The 16,279-nt window shown below is 50.8% G+C and overlaps 1 protein-coding gene and 1 long non-coding RNA gene across 3 annotated transcripts; both read left to right on the top strand.

Moving 5' to 3' along the window:
• The first annotated feature begins 223 nt into the window (after nt 1–223).
• Nucleotides 224–15,875, top strand: TBR1 (T-box brain transcription factor 1). 2 transcript variants are annotated; one of them, XM_083582272.1, is made up of 7 exons: nt 1,138–1,504; nt 2,771–2,925; nt 3,411–3,532; nt 4,228–4,386; nt 5,565–5,626; nt 8,732–8,812; nt 10,942–15,875. In XM_083582272.1, the coding sequence occupies exons 1-7, from the start codon at nt 1,179–1,181 to the stop codon at nt 11,906–11,908; spliced, it is 1,872 nt and encodes a 623-aa protein (XP_083438398.1). In that variant the 5' UTR covers nt 1,138–1,178; the 3' UTR covers nt 11,909–15,875. The 2 variants fall into 2 exon arrangements, with proteins under 2 accessions (XP_083438397.1, XP_083438398.1); XM_083582271.1 differs by lacking the exon at nt 8,732–8,812 and having other exon boundaries at nt 224–1,504.
• Nucleotides 8,820–10,929, top strand: LOC310747847. Its single transcript, XR_014541022.1, has 3 exons — nt 8,820–9,142; nt 9,212–9,355; nt 9,401–10,929. It is a non-coding gene; the product is annotated as an uncharacterized lncRNA (long non-coding RNA).
• Nucleotides 15,876–16,279: the final 404 nt, after the last annotated feature.

The following is a 16,279-nucleotide window of genomic DNA, read 5'->3' as shown; positions in this document are numbered from 1 at the left end:
CAAAAAAGGTCACACAGTTATGACAAACACAAACAACCTCTCACCACAGCCTTCCTATCCCCTTCCCACCCCCGCAATCATATTAATAATATTTATTTTATTTTATTTTAAAAAGTCTCTCTCCATCCATTTGCCTTGCTCGTCGCGACCGGGAGCCAGGTGATTATCCTAATTAATGTCTATCTAATTAAATTACAGTCAGCGGTGAACCAATGGCAGGAGCCGTTTCATGCGCTCCGCAAGCAGGGAGATCAAAAGTGTGGCTTGGCTGATTGCTGCGCGGTGTCAATTGGCCAATCTCTCCTCCCGGGGAGAAATCCGGGAGAAGGAGAAGAAGAAGGAGAAGAGGAAGAAGGAGGGAGCGTGGTGGTGGTGGGGGCCCGAGAAAAGAGACTGCAATCGTGGCTTCAGTTTGGGACCAGCCTTGGGTGGTGGGAGAAGCGTCTCTGGATACCTCGCCGAGGAGGGGCCCCAGGATGAGGGCCCGGCGGTGGTGGCCTTAAGAAAGCAAAGAAAAAACCCAAGCACCACCGCCAGGGCTTGCTTTTTTTGGGGGGGGGAGGCGGGCAGGCAAATCGAGAGCGCGGGCTGGGTCTGGAGCGATGCAGCTGGAGCATTGTCTGTCGCCTCCGTCGATGATGCTCTCCAAGAAATTTCTCCATGTGAGCGGCGGCGGCGGCGGCGCTTACGCGTCGGGCGGATCCGAGCTTGCCTTGCACGAGCATCCTCACCATCACCATCCGCACCACCACCATCCCGCCGCCGCCGCCGCCATCCTGTCGTCGAGCGCTGACAACCTGGAGAGGAGTTCACCTCTGAAAAAACTCGCCAGGGGGGGGATGACGAATCAGGCCGAGGCAGACAATTTCTCTGACTCCAAAGACCCGCCAGGGGACGCGCAACAGCAGCCACAGCCACAGCAGCCTCAGCCTCCGCAGCAGCAGCAACAGCGCGCCAAACTCTCGCCCGTCGTCTTGGACGGCGGCGGCGGCGGTGGCGCCGCGGAGCAGTTGCGCCCCTCCTTCGATGGAGCGGCCGCGGCTGCGGCAGCGGCAGCAGCAGCAGCAGCAGCGGCGGCGGCGGCCGCGGCCGATCGCTACCTGCTCTCGTCGCCCGCGGCCGCAGCCGCGTCCAGCGCGCCTCCGGCCGCCGCGTCGGCTCCCCCGACGGCCGCCAGCATGTTCCCCTACCCGGGCCAGCACAACCCTCACGCGGCCGCCTTCTCCATCGCCAGCCCCAGCCGATACATGGCGCACCACCCGGTCATCGCCAACGGAGCCTACAACAGCCTGCTGTCCAACTCGGCCCCGCAGGGCTACCCGGCCGCCGGCTACCCTTACCCTCAGCAGTACGGCCCCTCGTACCAGGGCTCTCCCTTCTATCAGTTCCCCTCGGCGCAAGCCGGGCTTGTCCCAGGAAAGGCGCAGGTCTACCTATGCAACAGGCCGCTCTGGCTGAAGTTCCACCGGCACCAGACCGAGATGATCATAACCAAGCAAGGCAGGTAAGCGGCGGCGGCGCCCGGAGGAGAGCGGGAGCGGCGGGATGGGGTGGCGAGGGCGGGAAAGAAATGCCAGCGAGGCGCAAGGCAAAGGCGGCGGGGAGGGTGGAAGGTGGAATAAAAGACGCAAAGGCAAAAACCAAAACAACCCCTTCGAACTCCAAGAACCTTTCCGCTGGAAGAGCTTCCTTAGCTCCAACCGACTTTCCTTCCTTCTTTGGGGTTTGCTCAAAACTTTTCTTGTTCTTCTTTACGCACACGCCTTCTGCGTTTTTCTTTCCTTTTGGACAACGCACCGAGTACCAGGAACTCGTCGAGGAATTCACACCGGCGGCTTTTTCTTCTTTTCTTTTTAAGGCAGAAAACAATAAGAAGTGACCTCCTTCTTACTTTCTTTTTTTTTACCTTCGGGGCGCTTCTTATTTTAGTACGCACCTTTTATCGTGCAGACCTCAATTGTTTTCTCCCTCGATACAAAAATCTATTATTATTATTATTATTATTATTATTATTATTATTATTATTATGTGAGTCTTCATTCTACTTCAGTTTTTAGCGGGCGCTGCGCTCCGCTGCCGCTCGTTTCCTCGCTTTTCCCTGGCGACCTGAGAAGCGGCTTGTGCCGGAGAGCGGCTTGTGCCTTAAGGAAAGCGGGAGCCCGGTGGCCAGCAGTTTAGGACAGGAGCAAGACATTTTGCAACCGGAATCGCGCTCGACCGGTTGCATGTTTTCCCCGCGCTCCGTCCGGATCAGAAACAGCACGGCCTGAAAGTAAGCTCCACTGAAATCACCGGGATTTGTTTCCGAGCAAATCTATTTCGAAACAAGGGTAGCTGCTATTTATTCAAGGCATCGCGGTTCGGACCAGAGTCTGACTGCCTGGTGGCAACCCTGTTTCCTCGGAAGGAGGTCTCGTCCATTTCAGCCGACTTTACTTGGAAGCGTGCGCTTTAGCCTTGTGGCTTAAGGAGAAATACGCAGGAAGCTGTTATTGCCTTGGGCGCACGATCCGAGAGAGGGAGAGAGAAAAGATGGCAAATGTGCTCATTCAAAACTGAGGTTCCGTCCCGGTCCGATGAGGTCCGTTTAGACACTATGGGGAAACTACAGTCTGCAACTCCCTAAAGCGGAGAGCAAGATCGACGCTGGCTTGGAAGAAATCTAGTGAGAGGTGTGCGTGCTAGGGCATCCAAATGTATTTTTAAAATATTGTTATTGTGATTATTTTTCCTCCATGTAAAATCTCTTTCCTCCCCCTCTTCCAAACAGGCGAATGTTCCCTTTCTTAAGTTTTAACATATCTGGTCTGGATCCCACGGCTCACTACAATATTTTTGTGGATGTCATCCTGGCCGATCCAAACCACTGGAGATTTCAAGGCGGCAAATGGGTGCCTTGCGGCAAAGCGGACACCAATGTACAAGGCGAGTCCTTCCCCAATTAACACGTTCGCTCCCCCCGTCTCTCTCTTCTCCCTCTCCGCATCCACACGCGCGCACGTCGCTTAGGTGAGAAGGCTTAATTGGAGCCTGGCTGGACTGCCTTAGACCGAGGAAGCGACGCCAAGGAGGGCGGGTGGGGTGGGGGACCTGGAAAGCCTGGTGAGGAAAGACAGAGTGGATTTATTCTCTCGTGTGTGTGTGTGTGTGTGTGTGTGTGTGTGTGTGTAGAATGGCTATTTTAATCCTTCCCCGCGTTGAGATTTTTAAAATCAAATAAAGATGAAGCGAAAGGGAGTCGCCGCGGCTCCTGAGCGCTGTCAATTTCCACTGGGGAATTGAATGGAGCCATCTGTGAAGGGCTTGGGGAGGGGGCGCAGGAAAGAGGCGCACCTCGTGTCTTGCTTTCCAAAGTGGTCTCTCTCTCTTGTTGTTTTGTTTTCAAACGTGTCCCTTCTGCCTGCCTTCAGGAAATCGAGTTTATATGCACCCAGACTCCCCCAACACCGGAGCCCACTGGATGCGCCAGGAAATCTCCTTCGGGAAGCTGAAATTGACTAACAATAAAGGCGCCTCGAACAACAACGGGCAGGTCAGTTGTTGAGCCCGAGAGCCAGAGAAAAGGAGGAGGAGGAGGAGGAGGAGGAAAGAGGGACTTTGATTTCTTTTATCCCTTTGCAACCTCGCCCCATGCCGATCTGCAGCTCTGACTTGGGACTGCCTTAGAACCCGATCGACTTCTCGCTTGTGGATCCTAAGGGATCCCCACCACCACCTTCATTCGCTTTCCAATTGAGCCACCTCACCCACACCTTAAGGGCGGCGGATCATAGCATCCTCGCACCTTCGCCCAATTTCCCCACTTTTGTAACAGAAGCCGAGGAAGAGCTGATCTGGTTTCAGTTTCAAAAGAACTGAGCGGATCCACCGAGCCACCGCGAGGGAAAGGAAAAGGCAAATAGGCGGGATCAGGGAGAACAAAGAGGGGTACTGGGAAAGGCGAAGGAATCCGCGGTGGATCTCCGAAGGTGAGCTGGGTAGGTGCGCGAAATTACTAGTGAGATTGAAGGGGGGGGGTGAGCGGGAAAGAAAGATTTCGGATCAAAGCTTGCTCCTACACTGCTGGCTCCCAGACGCTGCAAGAAGGCTATCGATCCCCGGTGGATCTTGCTTCCCCTTTCTTGTCCCTCTTATTTCCCTTAAAAACAACCGCGGTCAAGCCTGGGCTCTTGTCTCCCGCACCCACCCGCTCCAACCCACCCTTTCTTTCTCTCTCTCCGCCCGCAGATGGTGGTCTTGCAATCCCTCCACAAGTACCAGCCCCGCTTGCACGTGGTGGAGGTGAACGAGGACGGCACGGAGGACACCAGCCAGCCCGGCAGGGTGCAAACCTTCACCTTCCCGGAGACGCAGTTTATCGCCGTCACCGCCTACCAGAACACCGATGTAAAGAGCTTTTCGTCTGTTCGCTCCGAATCCCGCTCTGAATTCGGGACAGAGGCCCGCGGCGGAGGGGTTGGCAGGAAGACAGGGATCTCGGAGGGCGAAGTGGTGGCGTGGGTTCTCCATAGATGAGCTCAGTTATTGTGTCCCTAACTCTGAAGAGCATCTTCAGGGATCGCAGGGCAGCCAGTTCCGCGATTTTAAAATATATATATTATTTTAAAATGCTAAAAATCTTCCCTCATCCCAAAGTAGGGAGAATAATTAGATGTTCCAAGGAAGTAAAACAAACAAACAAACACCAGCTTCAGAAGACCAAAAACGGCTTTCAGCGTTTGTCACCCTTCATTGGCCACTTGATAAGTATTATGGCAATTCTTATATGTACAGTTTTAAGACACAAACACACATTTGAACTGGCTTTGCCGGTGTCTGTATGCGCAAGAGAAAGCGGTAGGTGTCGTGTTGCTGGGGCGCTTTAGTAAACAGCTTTCTTTAGGCTGCAGTCCAACCCCCACTTCCTTGGGATGAAGCCCCATTGTACTCAATGGAACTTGCTTCTGAGTAGACGCGGCTAGGAGGCCGCTCTTCGCGCGTCCACCAGCTCTGCTTGAATGGCTCGGGTTTTTGTTTTCATCTACATCTCGTGCCAGTCTGTTGGGTCCTGGCGCTGTAAATAAAGCACGTGGCTCGAAGTGAGCTGCCTTTGCAGCCCGATCCTGAGCCGAGTTTACTGGGAAGTCGGTCCCCCTGAGTTCAGCGGGGCCCTTCTTGAAGTGAGGGAGCCCCCACCCGAGCGCGAAGATAAGTCGTTTGAACTGCTGGAGCACACCGGTTGAACAAAAAAAGGAAGTGTAGCGTTTCTAGGCTGAGTTGCAAAAATAACTGCATTTGAAAGTTAATTTAGAACATTTTAGCCCATCAGGGTAATAAAATTCATCGGTGGGAGGATATGTACGCGTGTTGGCGTGTTCTGTAGTGCTGCTGATACTATATTATTACCATTGCTATGACTATTATTCCCGTTCCTGTTAGGGTGGCAATCCCAAAATGAACCAACAGAACCCCCCGCTTTAAATGATGGTGGCGTTGGGTGGGTTTTATTTTTATTAGTAGTAATAATCCTGAAATGTGCTATTCACGGAAGCACCTCTGACTCTTGCTTTCCCTCCCCTCCACAGATCACACAGCTGAAAATAGATCACAACCCTTTTGCAAAAGGCTTCCGAGATAACTATGACACGTAAGTCAACTGTGGACTTGAGTCTTTTTATTCTCTGCTGGCTAGTAGTAGGGAAATGTTTAGATCGGGGTAGCCTTCTTCACCTCCCTTGAAAAGAAGGGCTCCGTTAAATGTTTGTTACCTTTTTCCGGCTTCCCAAAGAGAAACTAACCCTGGGCTCCTGCAATCCACTCCGTTTCTCTCCCCCACCCCCTTTGGCGAGGCTGCTGTATGACTAGGACTTTGGGAGTCTTCCGCACCCCTAGCAGGCGCTGGCAGAGTAGGTCGTGCGAATGATGCTCCCAGAAGTGCGCGCAGGTGGGCACACGCAGTTTGGCCGTCCAGCTCACATTTTGGTGCATGACGAAGCGGGGGGGGGGAGAGGAGTAGGGAGTGCAGGCTCATCTCCTTTGCTTACCCGATTCCCAATTGTAACGGTTGCACTTTTGGAGGCGTGACTTCAGTTCTGTGGGTTTACTCGCAGGAGGGTGCGCTGTGCCTATTGACACAAGACTTGTGAAAGAAGGGGCAGGTTACTTGTGCGAAGAAATGGCTCTTTAAACGACCCCGAGTGCTTTGTGTTAGAAATAAATATTGACCTAACTACCTTCGTATCCCGCTCTTCCTCCAATCAAACAACAACCTTGTGAGGCAGCGTAGGCAAAGGAGATCAGGAGAGGGGGCCCGGCGATCTTAGGGAATTCACCGGCTCTGCATGATCCTAAAGTTTGACTTGAGCCAAATGCAGTGATCGCAAGCTTCCTTTCTAGAGAATAAGTCAATCAAATGGGACTTACTTAGAATCGAAGTAAACGCGCTTGCAGGCGCGCTTTTAAAACCCCATAAGTTATCACCTGTCTTTAAAACAACACCCCCATCCTCTGACACTTCTTGGATTTTGCTGTCTAAAACAGCTGACTGTAGTCATTGCTTTGAGATTTGGCTGATAGCGGAGTGCCCCTTGTACAGATAAATTGATCAGGTGTGCGACGTATTCATTTCTAAACAAAAGGAGAGGATAAGGGAAGTTCGGCAGACCCAGTACTAGAATTTTATCTAATCAGAAGTTTGCCAAGCAAGACGGTCCTATTCCCCCCACCCCCACCTAACTACAAGTCAAAGGAAAAGGAGTGTTAACAAAAGCGAAAGAAGAAATGGCTACAAAATAGGTGATGCTCTTAGCCAGGTTTTCGAGTTATCCAGAATTTCTCAGCCGGCGGCCCTGAAGAATAGCTTTAGAGTTCGCCTGTTCCTATAGGGACAAAGGCTGCCCCCGGGAGAAGACCTTCGGCTGATGTTTGCTTGTCTCTCTTCCTAGAGCCACCAATTATCCCCAGTTTTGCCTCAAATTGTGAGATGTGCTTTTTTAGATTTTTCGCAAAACTGTCGGTGATTTCCCAGGCGCCCTGATTTCACCTCTAGGCTTCGCATCAGCGAAATCGATTTTAGAAACAACCTGACTCTTTGCTGCCTCCTGTGACCCCCTCCCCCCCCCTCTCCAAAAACAGCACCCCCCTTCCTCAAGATCCTGACTCATCCTCGACCTTCCTCCTCTGTCGGGAAGACACCAACCACACGCAGATCTGTGGACTGGTGTTGGTAAAGGGGGCAATGTTGCGAGAGGGGCTGCCTTTGCCATTAGACCTTTGGGAAAGGAAAAGCACCATCTGTCCTGGGACTGATGCTGGAGACCCAAGAGGACCCCGTAAGACCAGCAGCGCAGCCCCATGTGTGCGCGCGTGCGTGTTACTCGGGAGTAATTCCCGCTGTGCGCAGTGGGGTTTCTCCGAGGTAAACGTGCAGAGGATGGCAGGCTGATGGAGGCTAGTCACCAGGAGGCCCCGAGGTCCTCAGGGCTGTAGAGGAAAAAGTATGCTGACCCTGCCTGTGTTCCTTGGGCCTGGCTTTTGGAAAGGTTCACCTAGCCTTCCAGACATGTGCTGCAGAAATGTGCCTTGCCTGGGGCCTGAAGGGACCCTTCCCTCGGCTTCTTCGTCCTGCTTCAGCGGCGATTTAGAAGCAACCTTTTTAGCTCGCAATCCACAAACAGCTTCCAAGAGGGAGTGCAAATCCGGACGGGTAAAGTCAATGGGGGAGCTAGCACAGGGCAAGCGACACTGAAGTCACTCTCCAAGGTACTGAAATTTGTTGGAAACAGATGCTGCATCGCCCCTTTCTGGGCGGAGCAGGAAGTTCCCTAAAGCCCAAATCTGACCTAGAATGTACAAACAGTTCCCTACATATGGTGAAGGGTATTTGCCACTAAAGGCTTTATTTCCCCTTTCTCCAGGCGCGCAATAGCAATTTCCCGCAGCGGCAGAGGACAACTATTCCTTAACACGCTCCAACCACCCCGCTCTCTCCTCTCCTCCATCTTACAATGCAGGATTTATTTCGAAAGTTCCTAGAGATTTAAATCCATGCGTAATGTAAACAGCCTCGACCGCAAGGTCATCCAAAGAAACAGGTGGCAAGTTAGCAAGAGTTAATCAGTGCGGGCCCTTCCCTCAATTACGGCGACAGAGTCGTGCACAAAGCCATCATACAGGCGCAAAAGCAGCGCGCGGAACTTGGTTCTTGATGGCTTCCCGCGCTATAGATCTCCTCGTTTTCCGTTGCGCGGCGATCCACCGTTTCTTATTAGCAACCTCGGGAAGAGAATAAAAGGGTGTGATCGTGTGCCTGCCCCCTCAGATGATCGGAGCGGTTGCAATTGAACGCCGCCTGGCTGGTCTCTGCTCGCACAGCCGCTGGCGCTTAGCTCGTTAAGCAGCCTATTCAGGGAACCGCTCAGAGGCTGCCTCGCCTGCTGTTTGCTACAAATGGCCCCGGAGTACCTGTTGCGTGTATTTGGGCCTGCGTCGATTTACCCCACTGGCAGGCTTATTCTTGCAGGACGGGTGGGGTGCCTTGTTTAAAATAAAATGAAAAACCAGTCTTAACCTTTTGCACGCTGTTGGTTTCCTTTTTATGGTAATAAATAAATCTGGCCAGGGAAAAAAAAAAGCCCAGTCTAGTTCTCCCCACCCCACCCGCCCTCTTTAAAAAAGGACGCCTTTTAAAACAAAAGTCGTACGTGTACTTTAGTGAATCTGACGTAATCCAATGTTTCCTTGTCTGGGTTAGTTATCAAGCAGACGAGGACTCAGTTGATTGGATTCTGGGCTCCAAGCCAGGCAGCGATCCTCTTCCTCTCTGGATCTCCAGGTGCGCTGCCTTGTCTGAAGCTCTAGGCTTCTCCTTATCCACGGGGCTCCGTTGATTTAAGGGGTTAGGAATGCTGCCTTTTCGTGGGGTGGTTCCAGGTTATTTTAAGGGTTCTGGGCCCCTTGGGTTTTGTTTAGTTTCTTGGATCCAAGGGGCAGAAATTCCCTTGTGCTAGTTTCTCTCCGAGAAATAACCCCACTGGATCCCCCCCTCTCCCATACATTTGACTGTCCAGTGAAGTTGCTGGATCCAGTGAAGTTGCAGGGACGTCCTGAAATACCGTTTTCTGGAAAGGGAGATTCCTTGCACTGTATAAAATTGTGTTTTGCAGTTAAAAAAAATTCCCATCGTGATTTGAAGCTTGTAGCTATTTCGAATGAGAATTGTGATTATCTAGAGTAAGCAGCCCACCCCCCTTAAAAATAATCTGGTCACGTCATTTATCTAGTCCCTTCTGACCCTGCAGTTTTCAGCACTGACTCTTCCTGGGCTCCTCTGTCCAGCTGTTGCTTACTGCAATCCTCAGAACTAAATCCCGTTGAGGTCAATGGGGACTTGTTTCTCCACTACCCATGTTTAGGATTGCAGCTTCAGGTTCTCGAATCAAAGGTTTTTGGATTGTTCGTTTCATGGATCCTCTGTATTATGACTATAATAGAATAGAAAACCAGGTGCTTTCTTAGAGTTCCTGTAGTCGATGCCTCCTTACTATAATCTCCTGGACCTCCCAAGAATCTAGCTCTACCCCAAGCCAATGGTTATAGAACTACTGCTCCTGGATACCTCCTGAGATTTAATCTCTGGTCTCCTTGATTCCCAAGGACACATATTTTGTTCTGCCGATACCTCTCAGAGACTTGACTTGTCAAGAGTCTAGAGACGAGAGGCCCTTATCCAAGGTCCTGAAGATATTGCAGTCTTATTCTCCCTTATTTGTGGTCCTTATCTGCGTAGGACAGCCACTTCCAGATGCTTTGGACTACAACTCTCATCAGCCCTAGGCTGAGGAAGGCTGCCCTAGGAATTATAGCGGTGAACTCCCCCACCCTTCCCAAGACCCTCCTATTATCTCCAGCCCAACAATCATTTACAGGAAATTTGGGGAGTGGGGACCCAATCATTCCAAGATCTGTCCATTGTATTTATTTCTTTTTGGAACCCAACGGTTCTTAACTGGCCCGAATTCTTCATTTTAGAGCAGTGTCTGGTGTTTGACTTTTTATAACTTAAGAAAGCTCCTGAGCTGCAGTCCCACATATATTTTTTTCTTTTTAAGCCAGATGAGAAGAAATGAGCGTTACCCCCCCCCCCATTTACTGCTGTGGGACAGAGGTTGATTGTCCTCCCCTTGTTAAAAGGGAGGAGAGTGGCAACCCTAGCACAAAGCCCGCCTGGGAAGTCAGGTTGTCACCTAGCTGCTCTTCTCCTTTATGTGCGTGGTGGGGGTGCGGCTGCAGAGAAACTTGACGCATGCTCAGATGCCTTGACGACTTGATTTACGAGATTAACTTAATCCAGGGATTGGAAACCTGTGACCCCCCCCCCAATTTTCATCAGTGCTGACCAATGGCCATCCTGGCTGGGACTGATAGGAATTGGTAGTCTTGGAGCACCTGAAGGGCTGCTACCTCCCTAACTACAGGAGCGACACTAGAATCCCATAGATTGAACACTAGTCATGCATACTATGCTAATCATTAAGACTTCAGAGAGGCCTGCAAACGCCCCCCCCTTTAACCACCACAACCCCGTGAGGTAGGCCAGAGGTGCCACGACAGGCATAGGAGCCAACTCCTAGGAGCTGAGGGGTCTTCACCCCCTAAAAAAATATTTGAGGGGGCCACTTCCCCAAAGTTGATGAGCATTGCCATTCAAATGTTGTGCATGCACCATGTTCACATGATCGATTATGCAGGGCCCTCAATATTTTATTCAAGTTGGTACCCCTGACGACAGTGACGCCCAGTGAGTTGAGCAAGGATTTGAGCCCCGAAGCGGCTCTCGACGTTGTTTTTTGGGGGAGGGCGGCGGTTAAAGGGCGGCCACGTTGCTCTGCGTCCTCTCTCCCGCCGACTGACCAGTCACCCACACGTCTCCCTTCCTCCTTCCCGCTCTCCCCTTCCCCTCAGGATCTACACGGGCTGCGACATGGACCGCCTGACCCCGTCGCCCAACGACTCCCCTCGCTCGCAGATCGTGCCGGGCGCCCGCTACGCCATGGCGGCCGCGGCGGCCGGCTCTTTCCTGCAGGACCAGTTCGTCAGCAACTACGCCAAGTCCCGCGGCTTCCACCACCACCACCATCACCACCCGGGGGCCGGCGCGGGAGCCGGAGTGGGCCCCGGAGGGCCGGTTCCGGAGCGGGGGGTGCCTCACCCCAACGGGCTGCTGTCCCCTCAGCAAGCCGAGGAGCCCGGGGCTCCCTCCCCTCAGCGTTGGTTCGTCACGCCCGCCAACAACAGGCTGGACTTCGCCGCCGCAGCGGCAGCCTCGGCCTACGACCCGGCGGGCGATTTGGCGGGAAACGCCGCCACCCTGTTGTCCTACGCGGCGGCCGGAGTCAAGGCGCTCCCGCTGCAGGCCGCCGGCTGCACCGCGCGGCCCCTCAGCTACTACCCGGACCCGTCGGGCTGGGGAGCGCGCAGCCCGCCTCAGTATTGCGCCAAGGCCTTGTCGTGCTGGCCCAACGGCGGCGGAGGCGGAGGGAGCAGCTCCCGCGCGGGGGGCAACCCCTATTTGCCCACAGGGGCCGGCGGCGGCGGCGAGGAGCCTGACAGCCTGGCTCCCCCCGAGCGCTCCCCCTTGGTGGCGCCTCCGCCGCCTCCCCCCTCGGCCGGGCAGCCCCCCGAGGACTCGAAGCCCCCGAAGGACTTGTCCGACTCGAGCTGGATCGAGACGCCGTCGTCCATCAAGTCCATCGACTCGACCGACTCTGGGATTTACGAGCAGGCCAAACGCCGGCGGCTCTCCCCGGCGGGCACGCCGGCTTCCGAGAGCTCCTCGCCGCTCAAGAGCGAGCCCGCCCTGGCGCCCAGGGACTGCGACAAGACCTGCGCCAAGGACATCGGCTACTACGGCTTCTACTCGCACAGCTAGAGAGGCGGCCCTTTACCTCCCCACCCCTCACCACACATACATACCCTTCCCCCTCCCCTCAACGGTTCTCCTTTCCCGCCAATTCCTTCCCGCCAAGCTTCGGCGCCTGCGCGAGAGGCTGGGCGCTTAGTTAGGCGCGTCACTCGAGCGCCTCTCTTTCTCCGGGAACCTGCGCACGCGCAGTCAAAGCACCCTCTCTTTCGCTGCCCTTCCGCTTTTTCTCACTCACGCACGCGCGTTAGGGCGCGAGCGGCACATCGGCGCACGGAACCCACTTTAGCTTCGCAGTCGGGGGGGGGGGTCGGCACCTCCGACGAGAAATCGTTGTTTCTCTCTCTCCATCTCTCTTTCCTATCTGAAGTGGTGATTTTAATCGCTTCGCCCCTGACAAAGGCAAAGGGAACATAGGGAACGCTCCCCAGCTCCCACCCCCATGTTGTTTGTACCCAGGTCCCCAAACTCCTGCAGGGAGAGGTCAGAGGTTTCCTTGATCCGTATTAAGTCACTCCACTTAAGGGGTAACCCATTCGGATCAAGGCAACGAGAATCGTGATCCCGTTTAGCCATCTCAACTGGTCATTGCAGTGAAGATGGTTAAAGGCTGAGAGTGCGGATCCTAACCTTCATCCTAAAACTGCAGTCCTATGCATACAGCTTTGTTTGGGAGGAAACCCCTTCCTCGCCGCTCAAGCCTAGGACTATTTTGTTCGGAAGTCAGTACACTGTTCTCATTTGGCTTACTCCCAAGTGACTGCGAACTGGTCTGCATCCTGAGTTAGGATCGCCCTGGCAGTGGTTTGGATACCAACCCGCCCAGGTAACAGTTATTCTGCGGAGCACAATGGGACCTTTTCAGCGCCAGGAAAGCTAATTTCTGTTAGGGTTCGCACAGCGCCCTCCAGTTGCTTATCCAAATTTAATGCTTTTAAGGCTGCAATCCTAAGCGTCCTTACTAAGGGTCCTGGTACTTTACTCGGCAAACGCGGCTGAAAAGACAGACTTGCCGATGGTTTTGAGTCTGCAGACTAAGCCCACCATTTTAGCCTATTTCGTAACGTTATTTCGCGCTCTCTCACTGTGAAAGAAAAAGAAAAGGGACTCAGAACTTTCTAGAAGGATGTTAGTGGATTTAGTGGGAAACTTCTTGTCCTTAGTTGAGACATAAATATGCGCATACTTGCCTGTATTTAATATCCTGACAAATTGATTTTTAAATATTAAAAAGGCATCTTCCTCTTTTCTAATGTGAGCTGGAAGCGGATTCCCAAAACAGTGTTAAGGGAATTAAACTACAACAATGAAATGAACACAACTAGGCAGTAATTAAAGTTAATATGAATGGATCCAGAAATTCAGTTAACACTTCTGTGGAAGTAAGTTTCGCAGAAAAGGAAAGGACTCGTCGCCTATTACACTTGCATAAGAATGGTGTGTGAATTCCACTTACCTCCGTCTTTCTGGATTATGGATTGGTGGTTTAATTGGCACCTTAGTCTCAAAGGGGTTAAGGAATTGAGTCCTTTGCGCATGATCCATACTAAACTTAAACACTTTGAACGCCCCGTATGAGATCGTTAAGCGAATATTTCGCACATTCTCAGGGAGATGAAGGGGGGAGTGTAGTGTGTAATTTTGCATGCACTACCATTTTAGGGGAATTTGAATTCAAGTGTACGTGGCTAATTGCTACAATTTCGCAGCTGAGAGGTTATGTGACGATCGACTGTATGCTTATTTAGAAGCAGAGCCTACTGTGAATTTGCAGTGGGACCCTATCGAATTTATAGGACTGCAATATTGGTGGGAGATGCATAATAACTTCTTTGGGAGCGATCTAGTCACGTTTACAGCGCAATCCTAGTTATACTTACTCGGGTGTAAATTTCAAACCCCCCCTTGTGGAGGTGCACAGGCTGCAAAGAATAATTCGCTTAAATCCCTCTAATTGAAATCAATGGGGCTCTTTAGTTCGCGATCCTATGTGCACTTACTTGGAAGTGATACCCATTGAATTTAGCGATATTTCCTTTCGTGTAACTACGCATAGGATGTGGATGGATGGATCTAAAGTGTGCCTACAATCCATCTATTCTCTGTTGCAGAAGTTGCACTCGGATCATGAACAGGTTGACTAGTAAATCCCACCGATTTCCAAAGAGTTTTCTCCGATTCTGTGTCACTAGGATCGCTGTTTGCAAAGCGTTATGTACACAGGTGGCCAAATCACAACAATACCAACCACCACCAAATGTATAATACTAATTATAAAAAGTATCAGTGGGGCTTCCTTTCACATAGTGAGTGCAGTCTCGAAACAGTTGTTAGGTGCTTTCAAGCCTCGTTTAATAAATCAATGGGTCTAACAACAGCCAGAGCCTATACTCTATTCCTTAGAAAGCAACAGTGCAGTCTTATACGGTGCCTATCCAGAAATAAGTCCCAAGGAGGTCAATGAAACCTACTTCCAGGCAAGTGTGTATGTATAGGATTATAGCCGGCAAATTCCTCTTCACTCCAAAGCATTCCAACTCCGTAATAAGCATGTTTAGGATTGCAGCATTTATAAACAGCCCCGGATTTCAATCTTGAGCGCGCTTCTCCCCGAATTTCCTTCGCTGGGCATGTTTAGGACTAGGGTACTGGAAATAAAGATTGAGAACACGATTCAGCTCAAGGCTATTGTTTTGCGCACCCTTACACGGGAGCAAATGTTTATTTGAAATCGGTGGGATTTCTGTCTTGTAGCGATGGATATGAGTGTGCTGTAAATTAAATCAACTGTTTAACATCCAGTTGATTCTAATGCGCGGGGAGGGGCGAGTTAAGTATGTGATTACTGGCTAAGAATGTGCTTAACTCTGTCAGTGAAATCTTTGGGATCTACGGCGTAATCCAACGCCTGGACATAAACCCTATTAAGATTTTAGTTTGTTTAGGCAGCGCTTTATAAGTGTGAGCGCTCCTTCAAGAAAAGTTAGCTCAGATTAAGACCGATCTAAATGCCCACTTTTCAAGCAGACGATCAGTGAATGAATGGGGGGATTCGTTGCAAACTTATCCCACTGATCCTCTTGATTTTAATCCATATTTACATGCACCACTATTCTTTTCTCCGTCTGCCTCCTCTGCCTGCTCTTCCTCCCGAGTCCATTGCTGGTTCGCCTAGAGAGGCCATTCAATTTCTCTCCCTCTCTCTCTCCATTCTCGTCGTCCCCTCAACCCGCTCCAGTTGATTTCTATTGCTGTAAATCTTTGTAATGAACAAGCTACAACCGATAATAGACGACTGACTTGTTGGTACCCATAGTGTAGTCCAGTGAAGATGACTTCGTGAGCTGTACATTTTAAAATTGCATTTAGTTTGGATTTTTTTTTAATTTTAATTTAATTTATATTTTTAATGGAAAAGTAAGTACCTGAAAACAGCCTTCCTGGGGAATAATAGACTAGGTGGTGCCAGTTAAGAGTGGTTTTCTTTTATTTTAAAAGAAAAAATCCTGTTAATTCGAGCATTTAATACCTGACCGAGTCCCACCCACCCACCTAAGACCCTTGTTGATGTAGAGTAGCCAGTCTTCGAATTTTTGTGTAGGAAATCTATACCTTTTTTTAAAATATGGGGGTGGGAAGGGAAAGAACCTTGAAATATGCATCAGGCAAAATTATGTACTTTAGATTTCAATCGACAGAGGGGCGGGAAAAGTTCCCAAATAGAAATTCAGGGTTTTAACCGTGTGTATATTTTTTTGCTCTTCTGTAAATGATTGTTGTGATTTTTTTTAAAAAAAACAAGCAAACAAAAAAAGGAAAGAAAACAAAAACAATATTTGTTCCTGTTATGTCTGTGCACTTGAATACTTATTTCTACAAGTTGCGAACTCCACTGGAAAAAAAAATGTTTTGGTTTTTCGCCCGTTTGTATTGTCTGTGTATACAACAAGCATAATAAAACCTGGCAAAACGTTAAGACGGTCTTTGAACACAACAAGCTGCCCTTTTAGGAAATTTTGGCAAGTCGAGCAAGGAAAGGTGTAGTAGAGGCGTCCGATCTCTGCTCCCCTCACGTTGTTTCCTATCCCACCTCCGGCCTCTTTTGCGACATCGAAAATTAACTTGTTTTTGTCCTTCTCACTTCTACAGTCTCAGTTTTACGTGCTGCTTCTTGGGCAAATAGCTTGGTTTCCTGCCCCGCCGCGCAAGTAATTTTTCCTGCAGTTAGGAAAAGAGTGGTGGGGTTTGATATGAATCAGGAAGTCAGTGACTTTTAGGGGAAAGTATGATTCTGATGTTGCTGCCGGATGTTTTGTTTTCTTGTCTTTAAATAGAATGCCAGGAGCCATTGAACTCAGTTGCCATTGGCTCCATCCAGCA

Source organism: Podarcis filfolensis (genome assembly GCF_964270895.1).
Source record: "Podarcis filfolensis genome assembly, chromosome: 1".
NCBI lineage: Eukaryota > Metazoa > Chordata > Lepidosauria > Squamata > Lacertidae > Podarcis > Podarcis filfolensis.
This window is presented reverse-complemented; position numbering and strand designations above follow the sequence as displayed.

Bases quoted from the DNA above. Each gene is read 5' to 3' on its own strand.
- TBR1 (XM_083582271.1), top strand. From the start codon at position 603: ATGCAGCTGGAGCATTGTCTGTCGCCTCCGTCGATGATGCTCTCCAAG. The intron at 1,505-2,770 runs GTAAGCGGCGGC...TCTTCCAAACAG, and splicing joins ATCATAACCAAGCAAGGCAG to GCGAATGTTCCCTTTCTTAA. The intron at 3,533-4,227 runs GTCAGTTGTTGA...CTCCGCCCGCAG, and splicing joins CCTCGAACAACAACGGGCAG to ATGGTGGTCTTGCAATCCCT.